This window comes from Cetorhinus maximus, chromosome 18 (assembly GCF_964194155.1).
Source record: "Cetorhinus maximus chromosome 18, sCetMax3.hap1.1, whole genome shotgun sequence".
Lineage (NCBI taxonomy): Eukaryota > Metazoa > Chordata > Chondrichthyes > Lamniformes > Cetorhinidae > Cetorhinus > Cetorhinus maximus.
The window spans coordinates 34,191,036-34,207,381 of NC_135896.1; the positions used below are offsets into that span (position 1 = coordinate 34,191,036).

The following is a 16,346-nucleotide window of genomic DNA, read 5'->3' on the forward strand; positions in this document are numbered from 1 at the left end:
CTAGATACTAATGACAACAAGGGATTTGGGGATGGCATGAGAAAGTGGCGTTGAGGTAGATGGTCCGCCATGATCTAGTTGAATGGCGGAGCAGGCTTGAAAGGCTGAATGACCTTCTCCTGCCCCTATGTTCCCATGGTATCTACCTTGACTATTCCCTGTGGTAAAGCATTCCGTATTCCAACAGCCGCGTAAAGAAATTTCACCCAACCTTCTTCCTCACTCTATTAATGGTTTTAAATTGACCCTTTAGTCACTGACTGTCTAAATGGAGCAAATAGTCCTTCTCTAATCCCTCTGAACAAACACTTTTATAATTTTGAAAAAAACGGCATCTTAGCTCACCTCTTGAGTGGAAATAGTCCTAATATCACAACGGTCTCCTCATCAGTTTCTAATCCCACAACGGTCTCCTCATCAGTTTCTAATCCCTAAAATTTGCTCTGTTTGACTTCTTTCTATATTCCATCTGGAAAAGTGTGAGGCATTGCATTTGGGGAGGGCAAACAAAACAAGGAAATACTCAATAAATGGGAAGTTATTGAGAGGGGTTGAGGAAATGAGAGACCTTGGAATGCATGTCCACAGGTCCTTGAAGGTGGCAGGACAGGTGGACAAGGTGGTCAAGAAAGCATATTGAATGCTTTCCTTTATTGGACGAGGTATTGAATACAAAAGCAGGGACATAATGATGGAACTGTATAAAACACTGGTTAGGCCACAGCTGGAATTTTGTGTACATTTCTGGTCACCACGTTATAGCTCGGACATAATTGCTCTGGAGAGAGTGCAGAGGAGATTTACAGGAATGTTGCCAAGGCTTGAAAATTGCAGCTATGAAGAGAGATTGGATAGGCTAGGGTTGTTTTCCTTAGAAAAGAGATAGCTAAGGGATGACCTAATTGAGGTGTACAAAATTATGAGCGGTCTGGATAAGGTAGACAGGAACGACTTGTTTCCCTTAGCTGAGGGGTCAATTACCAGGAGGCATAGATTTAAGGTGATTGGTAGAAGGATTAGAGGGGATATGAGGAAAAACTTTTTCACCCAGAGGGTGGTTGGCGTCTGAAATTCACTACCTAAGTTGTTGGTTGAGGCTGAAACGCTCAACTCATTTAAAAGGTACCTGGATCTGCATCTGAAGAGCTGTAATCTGCAAGGCTACCAACCAGGTGCTGGGAAGTGGCATTAAAATGAGCGGCTAGTTTCTTTTTTCTCTCTTTGGTCGGCGCAGACACAATGGTTTGAATGGCCTCTTTCTGTATTGTAGTTTTTCAATGGTTCTAATTCTATTCATCATCTATCTGATTCCTTTCATCTTGCATATTTACTGTTGTTTGAGCATTAAGGATTGTTGTCTGTCCAAAAATCAAGCTTGTCTAGAAAAGGATAGCCATAGCTGAGGAATAATGAATAAAAATTATACATAATTATTATCTGTTATTCTGAAATGAATAGCCAACTTAAAAATGATTATTGAGGACTATACGGTGATTTAGGATTTACATAAAATAAAATTTTAAGAAGACTGAAATCCAGGATGATTTTGAGGGTTGAGTCTTAGCCTTGTGAAAAGTCAAATGGCAACACATGATTATGAATTTATTTTTGTTTAGTGAGTTTGATTATTAATGGGGAAATGGGTTTGAAAGAGAAACTAAGTCTTGGATTAAAATTCCATAAATTATTGACCCGCAATAAATTAATGGCCTGTATTTATTAATGATGACTCTGTTCTGTTAGCTTAGCTTTGTAACTTCCTTCAGGTAGTCTCTGTGATGTTGCCTACTTAATATCTGAACAATAATATTCAAAAATGGAAACTGAAATGGATAAATGATATGGATGCTATGATTCTTCTCTGTAACTGATTGCTAGACCAGTTTATTAATGTGGAAAGATAATATTGATAACTACTCCATGTTTTAAATATGCTGGGTTTACCGTTGCAGCAAAACTTACTGAAGTTGGCAGATTTTGGTTCCTGTAGGAGTGTCCTCTCAAAGCAGCCATATACAGAATATATTTCCACCCGATGGTATCGAGCCCCAGAGTGCCTTCTTACAGATGGGTACTACAGTTTCAAAATGGACATCTGGAGCACAGGCTGTGTTTTTTATGAAATAACAAGGTGAAGTTCGAACTCTACTGTCATAGAAATGTTATTTGGTGTTGTTGAAAAATGTTTGTCTTTGATCCATTTGACAGTTCAAATTTGTACAGCTAGTTAATCAAGTAGTAGCCATGGGGATCTAACGGCATTAGGATTATGAATTTTAATTCCTAGTTTTAACAATGTTCTAGTTGTGCATCAATTTAACCCGATATTTACATTCCCTTTTTAAAAAACAAAATTACAGTGCCACCAGGTGTAAGGGGTAATTGCAACATGTAGACACGCTGGTTTAGTGGCTGTGAAAATTATTTAGCTCTTGGGAAATGCAATTCTTAAAATAGGAAAAAGACTTAAACATTATGTAATTTCAAATATTTTCATGAGGTGTTCAGATTTGTCCCCCGAACTCTGTGGCCTCCTCCAGCTTTGGGAGCTGTTCCCTCCCAAACTGCCTGTTCCTCTGACTGACCTTTAGTCCTTTTGTACACCCCCTCGCCCCCCCCACCCCCACCAAGACTCTCTTCGATCCACCATTCATAGCCATGTCTTCAGCTGTCTGGGCTCCGTTTGCTGGAATTCTCTCCCTAAACCCCTCCACTTCTTAACCTCCATGTCTTCCTTTAAGACCCTCCTTGAAACCAACCTCTTTATCAGTTGGTCACTGTACCCAATATCTTTTTCTTTGGCTTAGCATCCAGTTTTGTCTAACTGCAGCTCTCCTGAAGCACTTTGTGACACTTTTCTATGTCAAAAGTATTAAAAAGTTGTTGTCAGTCCCTACATTTGGTAACAAGGTTAAAAGGTAATTACGGAGTTCTGACACCATCACTATCAACTAATCTCCTTGTAATTTGTATTAAAAATGTTACTATTAAGTTAAATGTAGCTTTTGAGGGATTCAAATTGCAGATCTACGGAGATGGAAAATATACATTAGGATTTAGATGAAGAGCCTGAATTAGAATGCTTTTGACAATGTAAGTTAGCTTCGCTATTCCAACGAAGTTTACTCCTGATAATCAATTTCATCATTTTACATGGGATTAGTGTAAGATTAATGGTTGTTTCGTTGCCTGTGATTGACTTTTTGTAATTTTTAAAGATGGTCATGTATTAGCCTGTTTCCAAACTGCTGGTGCTTCCGTATCCAATGACTATCTTACAATGATTGCCAATGCCTCATACATTTCCTCCTTAGTGTCTCTTAGCACTCTTTGATCTTCTATCCCAGGGGATTAATTGGTTTTCAGACCTTTAATACTTAGAGAAAGTAATTACACAGATTGTTGTGTGTGGAACAGACGGGAAACTTAAGTTTCCTCAGTTTCAGGCTCGTTTGTTCAAGTACTGTAAATATTTTTAAAATTTTTGTATTCTGCAGCAGTGCTCCTTTCTAGGTTTCCCTCTTCTCCTCCGATCACTATGTTAACATATTTCTGCAGCGAATCATAGAATAATACAGTACAGATGGAGGCCATTTGGCCAATTATGCCTGTGCCAGCTCTCTGAAAGAATTGCTCTCACGCCTTCACTCTTTCCCCATCGCCTGCAAATTTTTCCTCTTCAAGAAGTTATACAACTCTCTTTTGAAAGTTATTACTGAATCTGCTTACAGGACCCTTTCAGGCAGTGCATTCCAGATCATAACAACTGTCTAAGAAAATTTGTTTTCTTCATTACCTCTGGTTCTTTTGCCAATTACCTTTAAATCTATGTCCTCTGTTTACTGACTCTTCTACCACTGGAAATAATTTCTTCTTATTTACTCCAACAAAATGCTTTAAGATTTGAACACCCCTGTCAAATCTTCCTTTACCACCTGGTCTAAGGAGAACAACCCCAGTTTCTCTAGTCTCTCCATTTGTTCCTCATCACAAGTTTCATCCCTATTCTTGCTGCAAGATTTGTAGATGTCATTTTTCCTCTTTGTTTCAGTTTTGATTTATTGGTTTATCTTCTTAGGACCTCGCTTGTTTAGTTTACGCTTGTTGGTCTAGTTATATTATTATCCTCTGTGTTCAACGTTATGCCTTTAAAGATGTTCTATATGCCCTCTACTGGAGTGAGCTTGAACAACCCTCTGCAATCAATTTGCTTAAGTTGTTTCCTCATTTCTTTTGAAGTTAACTCTTTTTAAAATAATATCAGAGCGAGGTTGTTTGCTGATGATTGCACAGTATTCCATTCCATTCACAATTCCTCGGATAATGAAGCAGTCTGTGCCTAGTTGCAGCAAGACCTGGGAAACATCAAGGCTTCAAATGAATGCTGGCAAGTAATATTCCTGCTACATAAGTGCCAGGCAATGACCGTCTCAACAAGAGAGTCTGATTACCTTCCCTTGACATTCGATGGCATTACCATTGTTGAACCCACACCATTAACATCCTGGGAGTCAGGCACCAGAAACTGGATCAGACGCATACATACTGTGGTTAGAGGCTGGATTTTCTGTGTCGAGTGACTCACTTGCTGACTCCTCGAAGCCTTTCTAATATCTACAAGAAAATAGAAGTTGTGATACATTGAGGGACAGCGACCAGATAATGATTAAGTCAACATAATCTGGGATTCAGAAATATCAAATGTCAAGAGTTAAGTTTTTTTAAAGTATCCTTTTATTCATTCACAGGATTTGGGCTTCACTGGCAAGGCCAGCATTTACTGCCCATTCATTCATGGGATGTGGGTGTTGCTGGCTATGCCAGCATTTATTGCCCAAACCTAATTGCCCTTGAGAAAGTGGGAGTGAGCTGCCTTCTTGAACGCTGAAGTCCATGCGGTGTCAGTACACCCACAGTGCTGCTAGGGGAGGAAGTTCCAGGATTTTGACCCAGCAACAGGGAAGGAATGGCGAAATATTTGCAAATCAGGATGGTGTGTGGCTTGGAGGGGAACTTTCAGGTGCTGGTGTTGCCATGCATCTGCTGCCTTTGTCCTTCTAGATGGTAGTGGTCATGAGTTTGGAAGGTGCTGTCTAAGGAAACTTGGTGAGTTTCTGCAGCGCATCTTGTAGATGGTGTACACTACTGCCATTATGCATAGGTGGGGGAAGGAGTGAATGTTTGTGGGTGGGGTGCCAATCAAGCAGGCTGCTTTGTCCTAGATGGTGTCGAGCTTCTTGAGTGTTTTTGGAGCTGCACTCATCCAGACAAGTGGAGAGTATTCCATCACAATCCTTACTAAACACCACCTGGTTCCCACACCCCTGCCAAGTTTGTTTAAACCGTCCCCAATAGCACTCTCAAATCGGCCTGCAAGGACATTGTCCTTGCTCTGTTCAGGTGCAACCCATCCAGCCTTTACATACATTCTAAGTATCCTCGTGCACTTTTTTTTTTTACTTTGAATTGTATGTAACCAGCATACAATAATACAGGAATAAAGAAGTCTTGCTGCAACTGTTCAGGGATTTGGTGAGATTACACTTGGAGTACTCTGTGCAGTTTTGATCTCCATATTTAAGAAAGGATATACTTGCATCAAAGGCAGTACAACAAAGGTTCGCTATAGATTGGTCCCTGGGATGAGAGGTTGTCCTATGGTGACAGGCTGAGTAAATTAGGTCTATATCCTCTGGAGTTTAGAGGAATGAGAGGTGATCTCATTGAACCATACAAGATTCTGAAGGGGCTTTGCAGGGCAGACACTGAGAAGTTGTTTCCACTGGCTGTGAAATCTGGAACATGAGGGCACAGACTTAGGATAAGGAGTTGATTGTTTAGGACTGAGATGAGAAATTTCTTCACTCAAAGTGTTGTAAATCTTTGGAATTCTCTACTCCAGAGGATTGTGGATGATCCATCACTGACTATATTTCAGGCTTGGAGTGATAGATTTTTGGTCTGTCAGGGCATCAAAGGATATGGGGAGCAGGTGGGAAAATTGCATTGAAGCCAAAGATCAGCCATGATTGTATTGAATGGTGGAACATGCTGTGTATAGACATATAGTCTACTTCTCTTATCTTTTGTGTTCTTGTACAATTTTTTTTAGAAAAAACTAGAGCATCCTTTTTTTTCCTCTGGGTACTGCTTTTTTCAGGTTTGTACTCAGATTTTGCATGATGTAGTAGCATTGGAATATTGACAATATCACTGAATTATGTACTTCTACAGCTTGGCCTTGCCAGGTACAGAGAATTTCCACATCTTGGGGTTGTGAGAAGATGGGGAGTAGTAATAATTTTTAGAGAAATGAGCCTATTCAACATTTAGTTCAGTCATTTTGTTAAAGATACTGACGTTGCCAGATGTCATTCCACCCCCCGCTGCCACCCCCATATAATCTAGCCCCATATAATTTTTTGCTGTATAGAGGACCACATACTGGATCGGCCCGTAGCATTTCCCTGGATTAATCATCTTGCTGATGGGCAGAGCCCTGGAAAACGATCAGGAAACTTAACGCTTTGTTGCACTTGGGACTAGATGTTTGAAGCAATGAAACCTCTTATGGTGGATTTATCTGTGCAGGCTTAATTTGTCCCGCCCAGCAGTCCATATGTATCGGCCGTGCATGCAGCTGGAAGGTTTTGTCCCAGTACTGTGGTATAACCTGTGGAAATATTGAAATTCATTTGAGAAAGAAAGGTTGTGGGGAAGAGGTGTTTGACACTAGAGAATTCTGGAGTACATGAGCTGTGTTTCTTATAATCCTGTCTGTACAAATTGGGGTGTAGGGTGGTAGAGGGGAAACGTATCCATTTGCTTGTACAAACATGGCTTGTCTCAGTTTCCTCCAAGCACACCACTAACTATGCAACTCACTGTGTTGTTTTGTCTCTGGCCCTGTAAATATTTCTTGTTCTTGTGGAGTTCTGGCGCATGCTGAACCCCTCTCATCCTGCAGGTGGTGGAGTTGGAGTTTTGGTACTCGAGTGTTGTGTAAACCCATTGCACAATGCAGGAGCTTAGATTGTGTCAGAAGGCTTTCTTGAGTATTGATAAGATGTGGAAATAGACTAAAAATGGCAGCTGGAATTTTACAACAGGAAGTGTGAGGTGACACACTTTGGTAAAAAAATAACTAGTAATTATACCCTGAATGGAAGTGGGCTTTGTGCTGTGGAAGAACTGAGGGATTTGGGGGTTCAAGTCAATAGGACATGAAGAACAGCACCTCAGGGTCCTGAAGCAGCAAAATTAATCAAATTCTAAGTTTTATCTAAATTTTAATGAGCCTATATAAAATCTTAAACCCTCAGTTACAGTATATGCCTAGTATTGAGTATATAGTATGAGCTGCGCCCTATAAGAAGGATATTGTCGCTTCAGAGAGGATACAGTGCACAAACCCTAAGATGCTGCGTGGTATGACATTTTCTTTGCTTTCGAACAATGCAGATTATATGGTAATATGATGAAAATGTATAAAACTATGAAAAGATAGGATAGGCTTGATAGAAGCAGACTGTTTTCTGTAGTTTAAGCATCAAGATTAAATGTAGCAGATTCAGAATTGAGGACAGGAGAAACCTCTTTGTGAGGTTGTGGAATTCACTTCCAGGGTTTGGTGGTTGAGGTGGAAATTGTCAACAATAAAGATTAAATTGGATGGATGATGAAAGGATGAATTTTGTTAGAATTGTTGGCTTATGGGAGGAGGATAAAAGGAGCGGGGGTGAGGAAGTAAACACAATAACTATCACCAGAGAAAAAGTACTAGGGAAACTAATGGGGCTAAAGGCCAATACGTCACCTGGACCTGATGGGTTGCATCCTAGGATATTGACGGAAATAACTGCAGAGATAGTGGATGCACTGGTAGTAATCTTCCAAGAGTCCTTAGATTCTGGAAAAGTCCCAGAGGATTGGAAAACTGCCAGTGTAACACCCTTATTCAAAAAGGGAGGGAGCCAAACAGGTAACTTTAGGCCAGCCAGCTTAACATCTGTCATTGGGAAAATGCTGGAGTCTATTATAGAGGATGCAATAGCAGAGCATTTAGAAATACATAATCTAATCAAGCAGAATCAGCATGGCTTCGTGAAGGAGAAATCAGGCCTGACAAATTTATGAGAATTCTTTGAGGAAGTAATAAGCAGGATAGATAAAGGGGAAGCAGTAGATGTAATATATTTGGATTTCCAAAAGGCTACTTAATAAGATGAGCCCATGGTGTTGGGGATAGTATATTAGCATGGATAGAAGACTGGCTAACTAATAGACGACAGAGAGTTGGGATATGTGGGGGCATTTTCAGGATGGCAACCTGTAACTAGTGGAGTGCCACAGGGATCAGTGCTAGGGCCACAATTATTTACCATATATATTAATGACTTGGATGAGGGAAATGAATGTACTATCGCCAAGTTTGCGTATGACACGAAAATAGGTGGAAAGGCAAGTGGTGAGGATGATGACACAAGGAGTCTACAGAGGGATATAGAGAGATTAAGTGAGTGGGCAAAAAAGTGGCAGATGGAATGTAATGTGGGAAAGTGTGAGGTTATACACTTTGGCAGGAAGAATAGAGGAGCTGAATATTATTTAAATGTAGAAAGACTGAAAAAAGCTGTAGCACAGAGGGATTTGGGGGTCCTCGTGCATGAATCCCAAAAGGCTAGCATACAAGTTCAGCAGGTAATAGGCAAGGCAAATGGAATGTTGGCCTTTATTTCAAAGGGAATGGAGTATAAAAATAGGGAAGTCTTGCTGAAACTATACAAGGCATTAGTTAGACCACACCTAGAATACTGTGAACAGTTTTTGTCCCTTTATCTAAGGAAAGATACACTGGTATTGGAGGCGGTCCAGAGAAAGTTCACTAGGTTGATCCCGGGGATGGAGGGATTTTCTTATTAGGAGAGGTCGAGTCGGCTGGCCCTCTACTCATTGGAGTTTTGAAGAATGAGAGGCGACCTTATTGAAACATATAAGATTCTTAGGGGGCTTGACAGGGTAGATGCTGAGAGGTTGTTTCCCCTGGTGGGAAGAGTCTAGGATCAGAGGGCGTAATCTCAGAGTAATGGAACGCCCATTTAAAACAGAGATGAGGAGGAATTTCTTCTCTGAGGGTAGTCAATCTGTGGGATTCTTTATCGCAGAGGGCTGTAGAGGCTGGGTTGTTAATTATATTCAAGGCTGAGACAGACAGATTTTTAATCAGTAAGGGAATCAAGGATTATGGGGAAAAGGCAAGAAAGTGGAGTTGACGATTATCAGATCAGCCATGATCTCATTGAATGGCAGAGCAGACTCAATGGGCCGAATGGCCTACTTTTGCTCCGACGTCTTATGGTCATGGGCTGGGTAAAGGCTGATATGGGCTGGGTGAGCCAAATGTTGTAATGTCTGTGTATTTCTAATGCAACAGGAGGTCCAATATATGCGTACGTACATGCACACAGCTGATTTTAAACATAGTGAAATATAGAATCATTACTTAAAATTTATTTCGAAATTTTTTACCTGCAGCCTACAGCCGCTTTTTCCAGGTTCTAATGAAGTCGACCAAATTGGGAAAATCCATGAAGTTATTGGAACTCCAAAATCTGAAACCCTAAGGAAGTTCAAGCAGTAAGTACATCCTAAATTACAATAAACCATTGATACCTTTCAGAATTTCGATTTGGACCATTTGCTGTCAATACTTATACCTGGCCCTACATGATGCACATTACCAAGCCAGCGACATCTACGCTGGCTGGGCCACGTCCATCAGACCAATGAAGGGTCTATACCTAAAGACCTCCATAAAGCGAACTGGCCATTGGGTCACAACCTGCTGGACATCCATACTGCTGCCACAAGTACACCTGCAAGCGGGATATGAAGATGCCAAAAGTTGACACACAACTGGGAGACATTCGTTGACAGCCATGACCTCTGGAGAGGCACTGGAATACAGAAAGCTACCTTCTCAGCCCTCTGTCTTCATCTGTGGCAAATGTGGCAGAAACTCCCATGGCAAAGTGGGGCCCCTGAGCCATTCCAGGCGATGTTTAATCAGAGTTTGCGTCTTGGTGGCCAACTATCATCTCACAAGATAGAAGGCTGCCAGAGAGAAACATGATGCATATACCAGGAGAGAACAAGAGGAATGCATGTTGACTGACTCATTTTTTTTCTTTTACATCAAAATTTTTCCCCCTCGACAGAGCATGTTCTTTTGGTGACTTCATTGAGATCTGAACTTAACACATACGTATAGCAATTATAAGCATGAAACTGCTTCACTACTCTGTGGTGAAATACTATGGAGCTTTCATATACAGCACTGCTTGAAGTGATGGCTGCAAAAATTTATAGTTGTGGCTGCATTTTTTTCTGTGGTCACCATGTTGATTTGTCTCATGCAGTATGTAATTTGATTCAAAACATGGGGCAGAAACATATGGGTGGGAAGATTTCTGCTGTTCACTTTTTATAGTTCTAAAACTATATATACAATTACAATTTTGTTATACATAAAAAGTAGTGGAAATCTTCCTCGTAGATTCATTTGGATCTAAACAGAAAAGTTCGACAACTACACCATGCACTCCATATGCTTGGCATTTGAAAAATAATACTTTAATTCCAATGTAACTCTTCACAAAGGAACACTTAAAGATTGCAAAATAATTTTTAAAAATACTCAATTACTTTAAAATTTACTTGCTATTTTTGCATATATAGAGTTGAGGTGTTTAACTTCATGTTAAGCTTTTTCTGAACCATAAAACATGGTAGCCATGAAGCTGATTGATGTTTTGGCCTAATGGCAGTTGCTGCACAAATTCACCAATTGCTGTAAGTAATCAATGTACCTTTTCTTAGCAATAAGAACACAAGAAATAGGAGCAGGAGTAGACCATACTACCCCTTGAGCCTGCTCCGTCATTCTTGCGATTGTGGCTGATTTTCTGCCTTAACTCACTCTCCTGTCTGCTCACCATGTCCCTTGATTCCCTGAGAGACCAAAAACCTCTCGGCCATGAATATACTCAACGATGCAGTATCCATGACCTTCTGTGGTAGAGAATGTCAAAGATCCAACCCTCTGATTTGAGGAAATATCTCCTCATCTCAGTCCTACCTAAATGATCAACCCTGTATTGTGATACTCTCTGCTCTAAATTCCCCAGTCAAGTGAAACAACCTCTCAGAATTCTGAAATGAAGAAAAAATATTCAGCAATTTTTAATTCCGGTTATTTACCATACAAATCCTTTTCATACTGTGTACCCTGTGAAACCCCTTCAGAACCTTGTACGCTTCAATGAGATCACATCTCATTCTTAATTCCAGATAGTATAGGCCCAATTTACTCAGCTTCTCATCATTGGACAACCCTCTCATTCCAGGGACCAATCTAGTGAATCTTTGCTGCACTGCCTCCAGCTGCAAGGCAAGAATAATGACATTAATGAAGCAGAATCCTAAAAAATTCCAAGCAGATGGAGTGAGAATAGATTATGGTAGAGTGCTTCAGTAAGAAAGTCCACATTCATTTTGGTCATGTAATAGTATGAAACAAGATCTCACTGGTCTTTTTGCTGACCCTCATTGCTGAATACAAATTGTAAAGTACTAAAAGGAAACTTCAGTAGTACTTAAAGAGCATTTGAAGCTCTTTAATGTATTTTTGAGAAACATATGAATACATATTTAATTCTTAATCTTTCTTTCATATTTCACATTCTGATGTTTTCTTCCTGCCACAAAGCCTGTGTATTCTCTTTCTTCATGGGACCTTTCCAGGCCTATTTTATCAGGCTGGAATTTGGGGTATCCTGTATTTTTTTTGGGGGGGAGCAGGGGCCATGATTCACAACCTGACCATGCAAATCAAGATGGGCACCACACAATCTTCGTGTACCCTTCTCCTCTGCATTATTGTAAGTTCCAGCAAAGTGCCTCTTGTACTGCTGTCTGCTCCTCCAAGCTGCCTGCAGCCTCTGCACAAAGCAGAGTAGTGGTGACAGGTTTGTTTGCTGATCACCTAGTACAACTAGCCTGCCCTTCTTAAAGGCAGGGTATACCTTAAAAGGAAGTTACACAAAAATATTACTGCAATATAAATTATTACAAAGTGAACACCCAGAGTAGATAGAGGGTTCCAGATGAATGCAGCACTGGAGGCATAAATGTGCACTGGGTCCACAGGAGACCCTTAAGGATCACCATCAGAATGGAGTGGAGCAGATGGTCAGGGAGGTCAACTTCCAGAGTCTGGACCCAAAGATCTGGCAGTAGTGCTATAAGAAGTCAAATGAACTTGCTATCTTCATGTAACATCTACCCACCACAAAAGCAGCTTGTCAGACTGCTCAATGCTCCACACACCAATTACACACATCACTTAGTCAGCAGCACTCCCTAGCACTCTGGACTCAGGCCCAACATCCAGATACTCCACCTCACACGCCTATCAAAGCTGCCAGTTTCACATCCTCCTCGTTGCCTGCACATAATTCCTGTTATTCAGCTATGGCAGGCACATCATCTAGACACACTGCTATACAATCACTGAATTTATGCCTCTTTCACAATACACATTAAAAGGGAGCAGATCAGAACTGCTGGGGACAAGGATGTATGCATCTCCTGAGCCCTATGAAGGAGATGATTGCCTGCATCATGGGACTGATTGCAACAGGGCCCACGATATTACTGAGAACATTGAGAATAATGGCATGTCACTGTTTTGTACCCTTTTTCAACTCACAACACACCCTCATTCTGCTATCTGGCATGATGACAAGCTGCACACCATGTGTCCATTGCCCTCTTTCCTACCACCGCCCCCCGCCCCCCCCCCCCCCCCCCCCACATCCATCTGTCCATCCGTCCACCACCATCCACTTCCTCTGAGTTCCTGCATTCAGACACAAGAGCTGCTGCCTGCCACACAGCGCTGATCAAAAAGCGCTGGCACTATGATACATGTGACCACATAACTTGGTGACTGGTATAGAGTTGGGATCAGCACATAGTGAGTCATCCAGGCACAGGTGGCGTGCATTCAGGCCAGGGAAAAAAGACGGTTTGGTTGCCAGCTCACCAGAAGACAAGGTAGCGGATAAGTACTGCTGCAAAACATTCAGGTGACAACTCCGGTGGGACGGTATACAGGAGAGTGCTAAAAGGGCATGCACACTAAGATGCTAATTGCATTGGCTTGCCAGGCAACGTCCTGTCACTGTCAATGAACATGGACAAGTCTAGCTCCAAGTTGACAGAATGCATCATGCAGAGCTTGCCCTCTCTGCTGCATCTCCTTGTCATGCTTCAGACTCAGAGGCACTACCACTGCTGTCCTCATTCCTGTTGCAGACTTTGCATGTGCAGATCAGCTGCTCCTCTGCCCACCCCACCTCCCCCCTTTTATCCTGCTTTGAGAATGCAGCAACACTGGCAAATCCAGGAACTCACTGAAACACCTCAAAAAAAGTCCAGAATACCTCTGGACACTTTGCAATAGAAAACGTTTGTTAAAATCACTTTGCCTGCAATTTGGATGCCTGGCTCTTTAAATAACCTTGGTTCAGAGCCCATCTTGCAGCTCCACACGTCCTGTTTGCCGAGTGATGTGAATACATTAGCTGCTCATTAAATAAGGAATCCTGGCATCACATCAGCTGCTTGGGCTGTGTGATGCCGGAATAGCATCCATTCAGTCTCCTGTCACACGCAGGGCCGCCCCACCCCACGTGCCCTTCTAACAGAATATGCACAGGCCTTGTAGAAGGCAACTGGCAGCATGGTGGACATGCGGCGAGCAGTGCAAGGCTACAAGTGGCATTAAATTAGGTAATTTCTTATCCAAAATCCTGAAATTTCTCTCCAACTTGCCTAGTTCATTTTTTTTCCATATTGTCACACCACTTCAGACAAATTACATAACATATTTCCATCTTTGTCATTTTCACCACACTGTGTTGTCGCGTGTCTTGAAAAATCATTCAGTTTTTCATCCCATATTTTACTCAGCTAGGAACAGCGGGTCAACTTATATTCTGTTGCTGAAGTCTTGATTAAACTACCACAGCCTGAAGTGTTCTTTCAAGGTTCCACCACCTCTGTGTTTAACCTGCACTTGTGTAGTACTGCATAGTTACTTTGTTGCTACTACTTTTTTTTCTGGTGTATCCCAACTCTCCTCTGCTGTGCTGTAAGGAGCAAAGATGAGGGCAGCTTGGTTGGTAGCTAATGTCTTCAGTGTTAGAGCTGGGATGGGTGCATCCCAGCCATTATAGATAAACACCATTGCAATTGTCATTGTGAATCCTTGTTGGACAATTGGTGGCTATTATACCCGTACCCTAGACTAGATACAGTTATTTATGATTATTGTTGCATTCTGCTTTTCCTATTGGACTGAAGGTGCTTTTACAATGTTTAAAGGAAGAAAGATCATTTGGTTGACCTATTCACATTATCAAGATCAAAATTTCTTTAAATCCTCGTAATTTTCCCTGTTAGCAATCTTGGTTTATTCCTGTGATATGTGGAGGTTGCTTAATGAAGATGCTTATACAAAGTAGGAAATTTATAATACCACAGGTAGTGAAGTTCAAACAATTATGTGTGGTTTCTTCTGTTAATTTTTGTAATGCCTTGTACTTAAATGTTTAAAGCTGTTCTGTTTAGATTATTTGAGTAGAATAATGATCATTTTATATGATTTTCAATGTAGAACACGGGCTATGAGTTTTGACTTTCCCCAAAAAAAGGGAACAGGAATATCTTGCCTCATTCCGCACACTACCTCTGAGAGTATTTCACTGATGCATGCAATGATGAAGTACGACCCTGAAGAAAGAATCACTGCTAGGCGCGCATTGCAGCATCCTTATTTTCGCGAATTGAGGTGAGCCAAAGTTTCCAACCAGCATGACACTTGATTATTTCTCTCATTCATGTTAAATCTGTCTTTGACCTCAAAAATACTCATGTTTTATCTCGATATTCCTTGTGAACAAACTCTTTTGATCTATCAAGACCCTGGGATAAACGAATATATTTCAGAACATGAGCAATTCAATTGAAAGGGAAAGAAAGTATTTAGGGCCATCTCTCATCTCTGAGAATCATGTTAAAGTGTTAATTTATACAAATTAATTTTGAAGCACAGTCATTTTTGCCCTTCATTTTTGTTAGGCAAAGATAGATATTTTGTAGAATTAGACAATTGAATTGTCAATTCTATGTCAACTGAATTGAATTTACAAAGGAAAATTGTTTTTCAATAAATCATGAACTTCGCAATTTCAGAAGATAGATAAAAGTTAAATTTTTCACAACAAAGAAGCCAGTTTGAAAGAAAGCATTCAAAGCATGGAAGGTACCATATCTGTATACATTTCTTTTATAAACCAGAATCTTTGTAAATTTATCACTTGAAGATTTGCAGCCAATTTATTGAGCACTGAAATTCAGTTTAATTCAGTCAGATCTGTGAATTGCTACAACAATAGAATTCTATCATGACTCTATTTTCTTAATATCCCCCATAGCCTTTAGTGTATTTTCCAACTTCATGATGGTTTTGATTTAAGAGTACTGTAATAATTAATGATACTTTTCCATTTATATATACTAGCAGATATTCAAAAAAAGGTGACACACAGGTGCAGATAGCTACAGACTCATTAATCTCGCTTACATTCCATGTAAAACAATGAATCAATTATCAGGACAAAATCTGAGGATTATATGAGGAATTCTAGACTAATAACCAGCTCAGGAGAAAACTCTGTCTGATCAAAACCCTTGACTTCTTTGAGGTTGTGACATCTGAAGTGGACTGTTTGAAATCATATAACATGATGGCTTGGAAAACAGCCACATAGCGCCCATTGAACAGATTCCTAAGCCTCCAGTAAGAAGTGCAGAAAGCTCTTACTCATTACAAGCCAAAAATATGGCACCCACCATATTGATTGAGGCCAAAAAATTGGTGTGTAATGATCACACCTGAAATAGGCATTGGGCTCTTTGCATGTACAAATAAAATATAATTACAAAATATAGCTCCAGGTTTACATGTGGCCTAACAGTCAATTCTTAAAGGGACTGCCTATTAGGTTGCAACCAACCATCCACTCTCGCTTCCCAGTCCCCTTTCATTAATTACCTGAAGGCCGCTGCTATCTTTGTTTTGGCCCATCTTTCTTTCCACATCGCTGGCAAGCTGCTATTAGTGCCCAAAGCTTGCTGGCTCAATTATATTGGGACCCAAGGCCCAAAATCAGGTGTGCCTCTGGCCTCATTATTCAAATGCAGGGACTTTTCCATGTGCC

The 16,346-nt window shown here is 40.8% G+C and overlaps 2 protein-coding genes across 2 annotated transcripts in view; one reads left to right on the top strand and one right to left on the bottom strand.

Annotated features, from left to right (window-relative positions):
* Positions 1–16,346, bottom strand: part of nemf (nuclear export mediator factor) — a 212,832-nt gene that overhangs the window by 182,471 nt on the left and 14,015 nt on the right. The gene's annotated exons all lie outside the window — the stretch shown is intronic.
* mok (MOK protein kinase) overlaps positions 1–16,346 on the top strand; it is a 118,257-nt gene that overhangs the window by 50,235 nt on the left and 51,676 nt on the right. Inside the window, exons 8-10 of the mRNA XM_078562360.1 lie at positions 1,953–2,131; positions 9,535–9,636; positions 14,741–14,914. Coding sequence (XP_078418486.1) covers positions 1,953–2,131; positions 9,535–9,636; positions 14,741–14,914 — 455 coding nt within the window. The remainder of the gene's footprint in view (positions 1–1,952; positions 2,132–9,534; positions 9,637–14,740; positions 14,915–16,346) is intronic.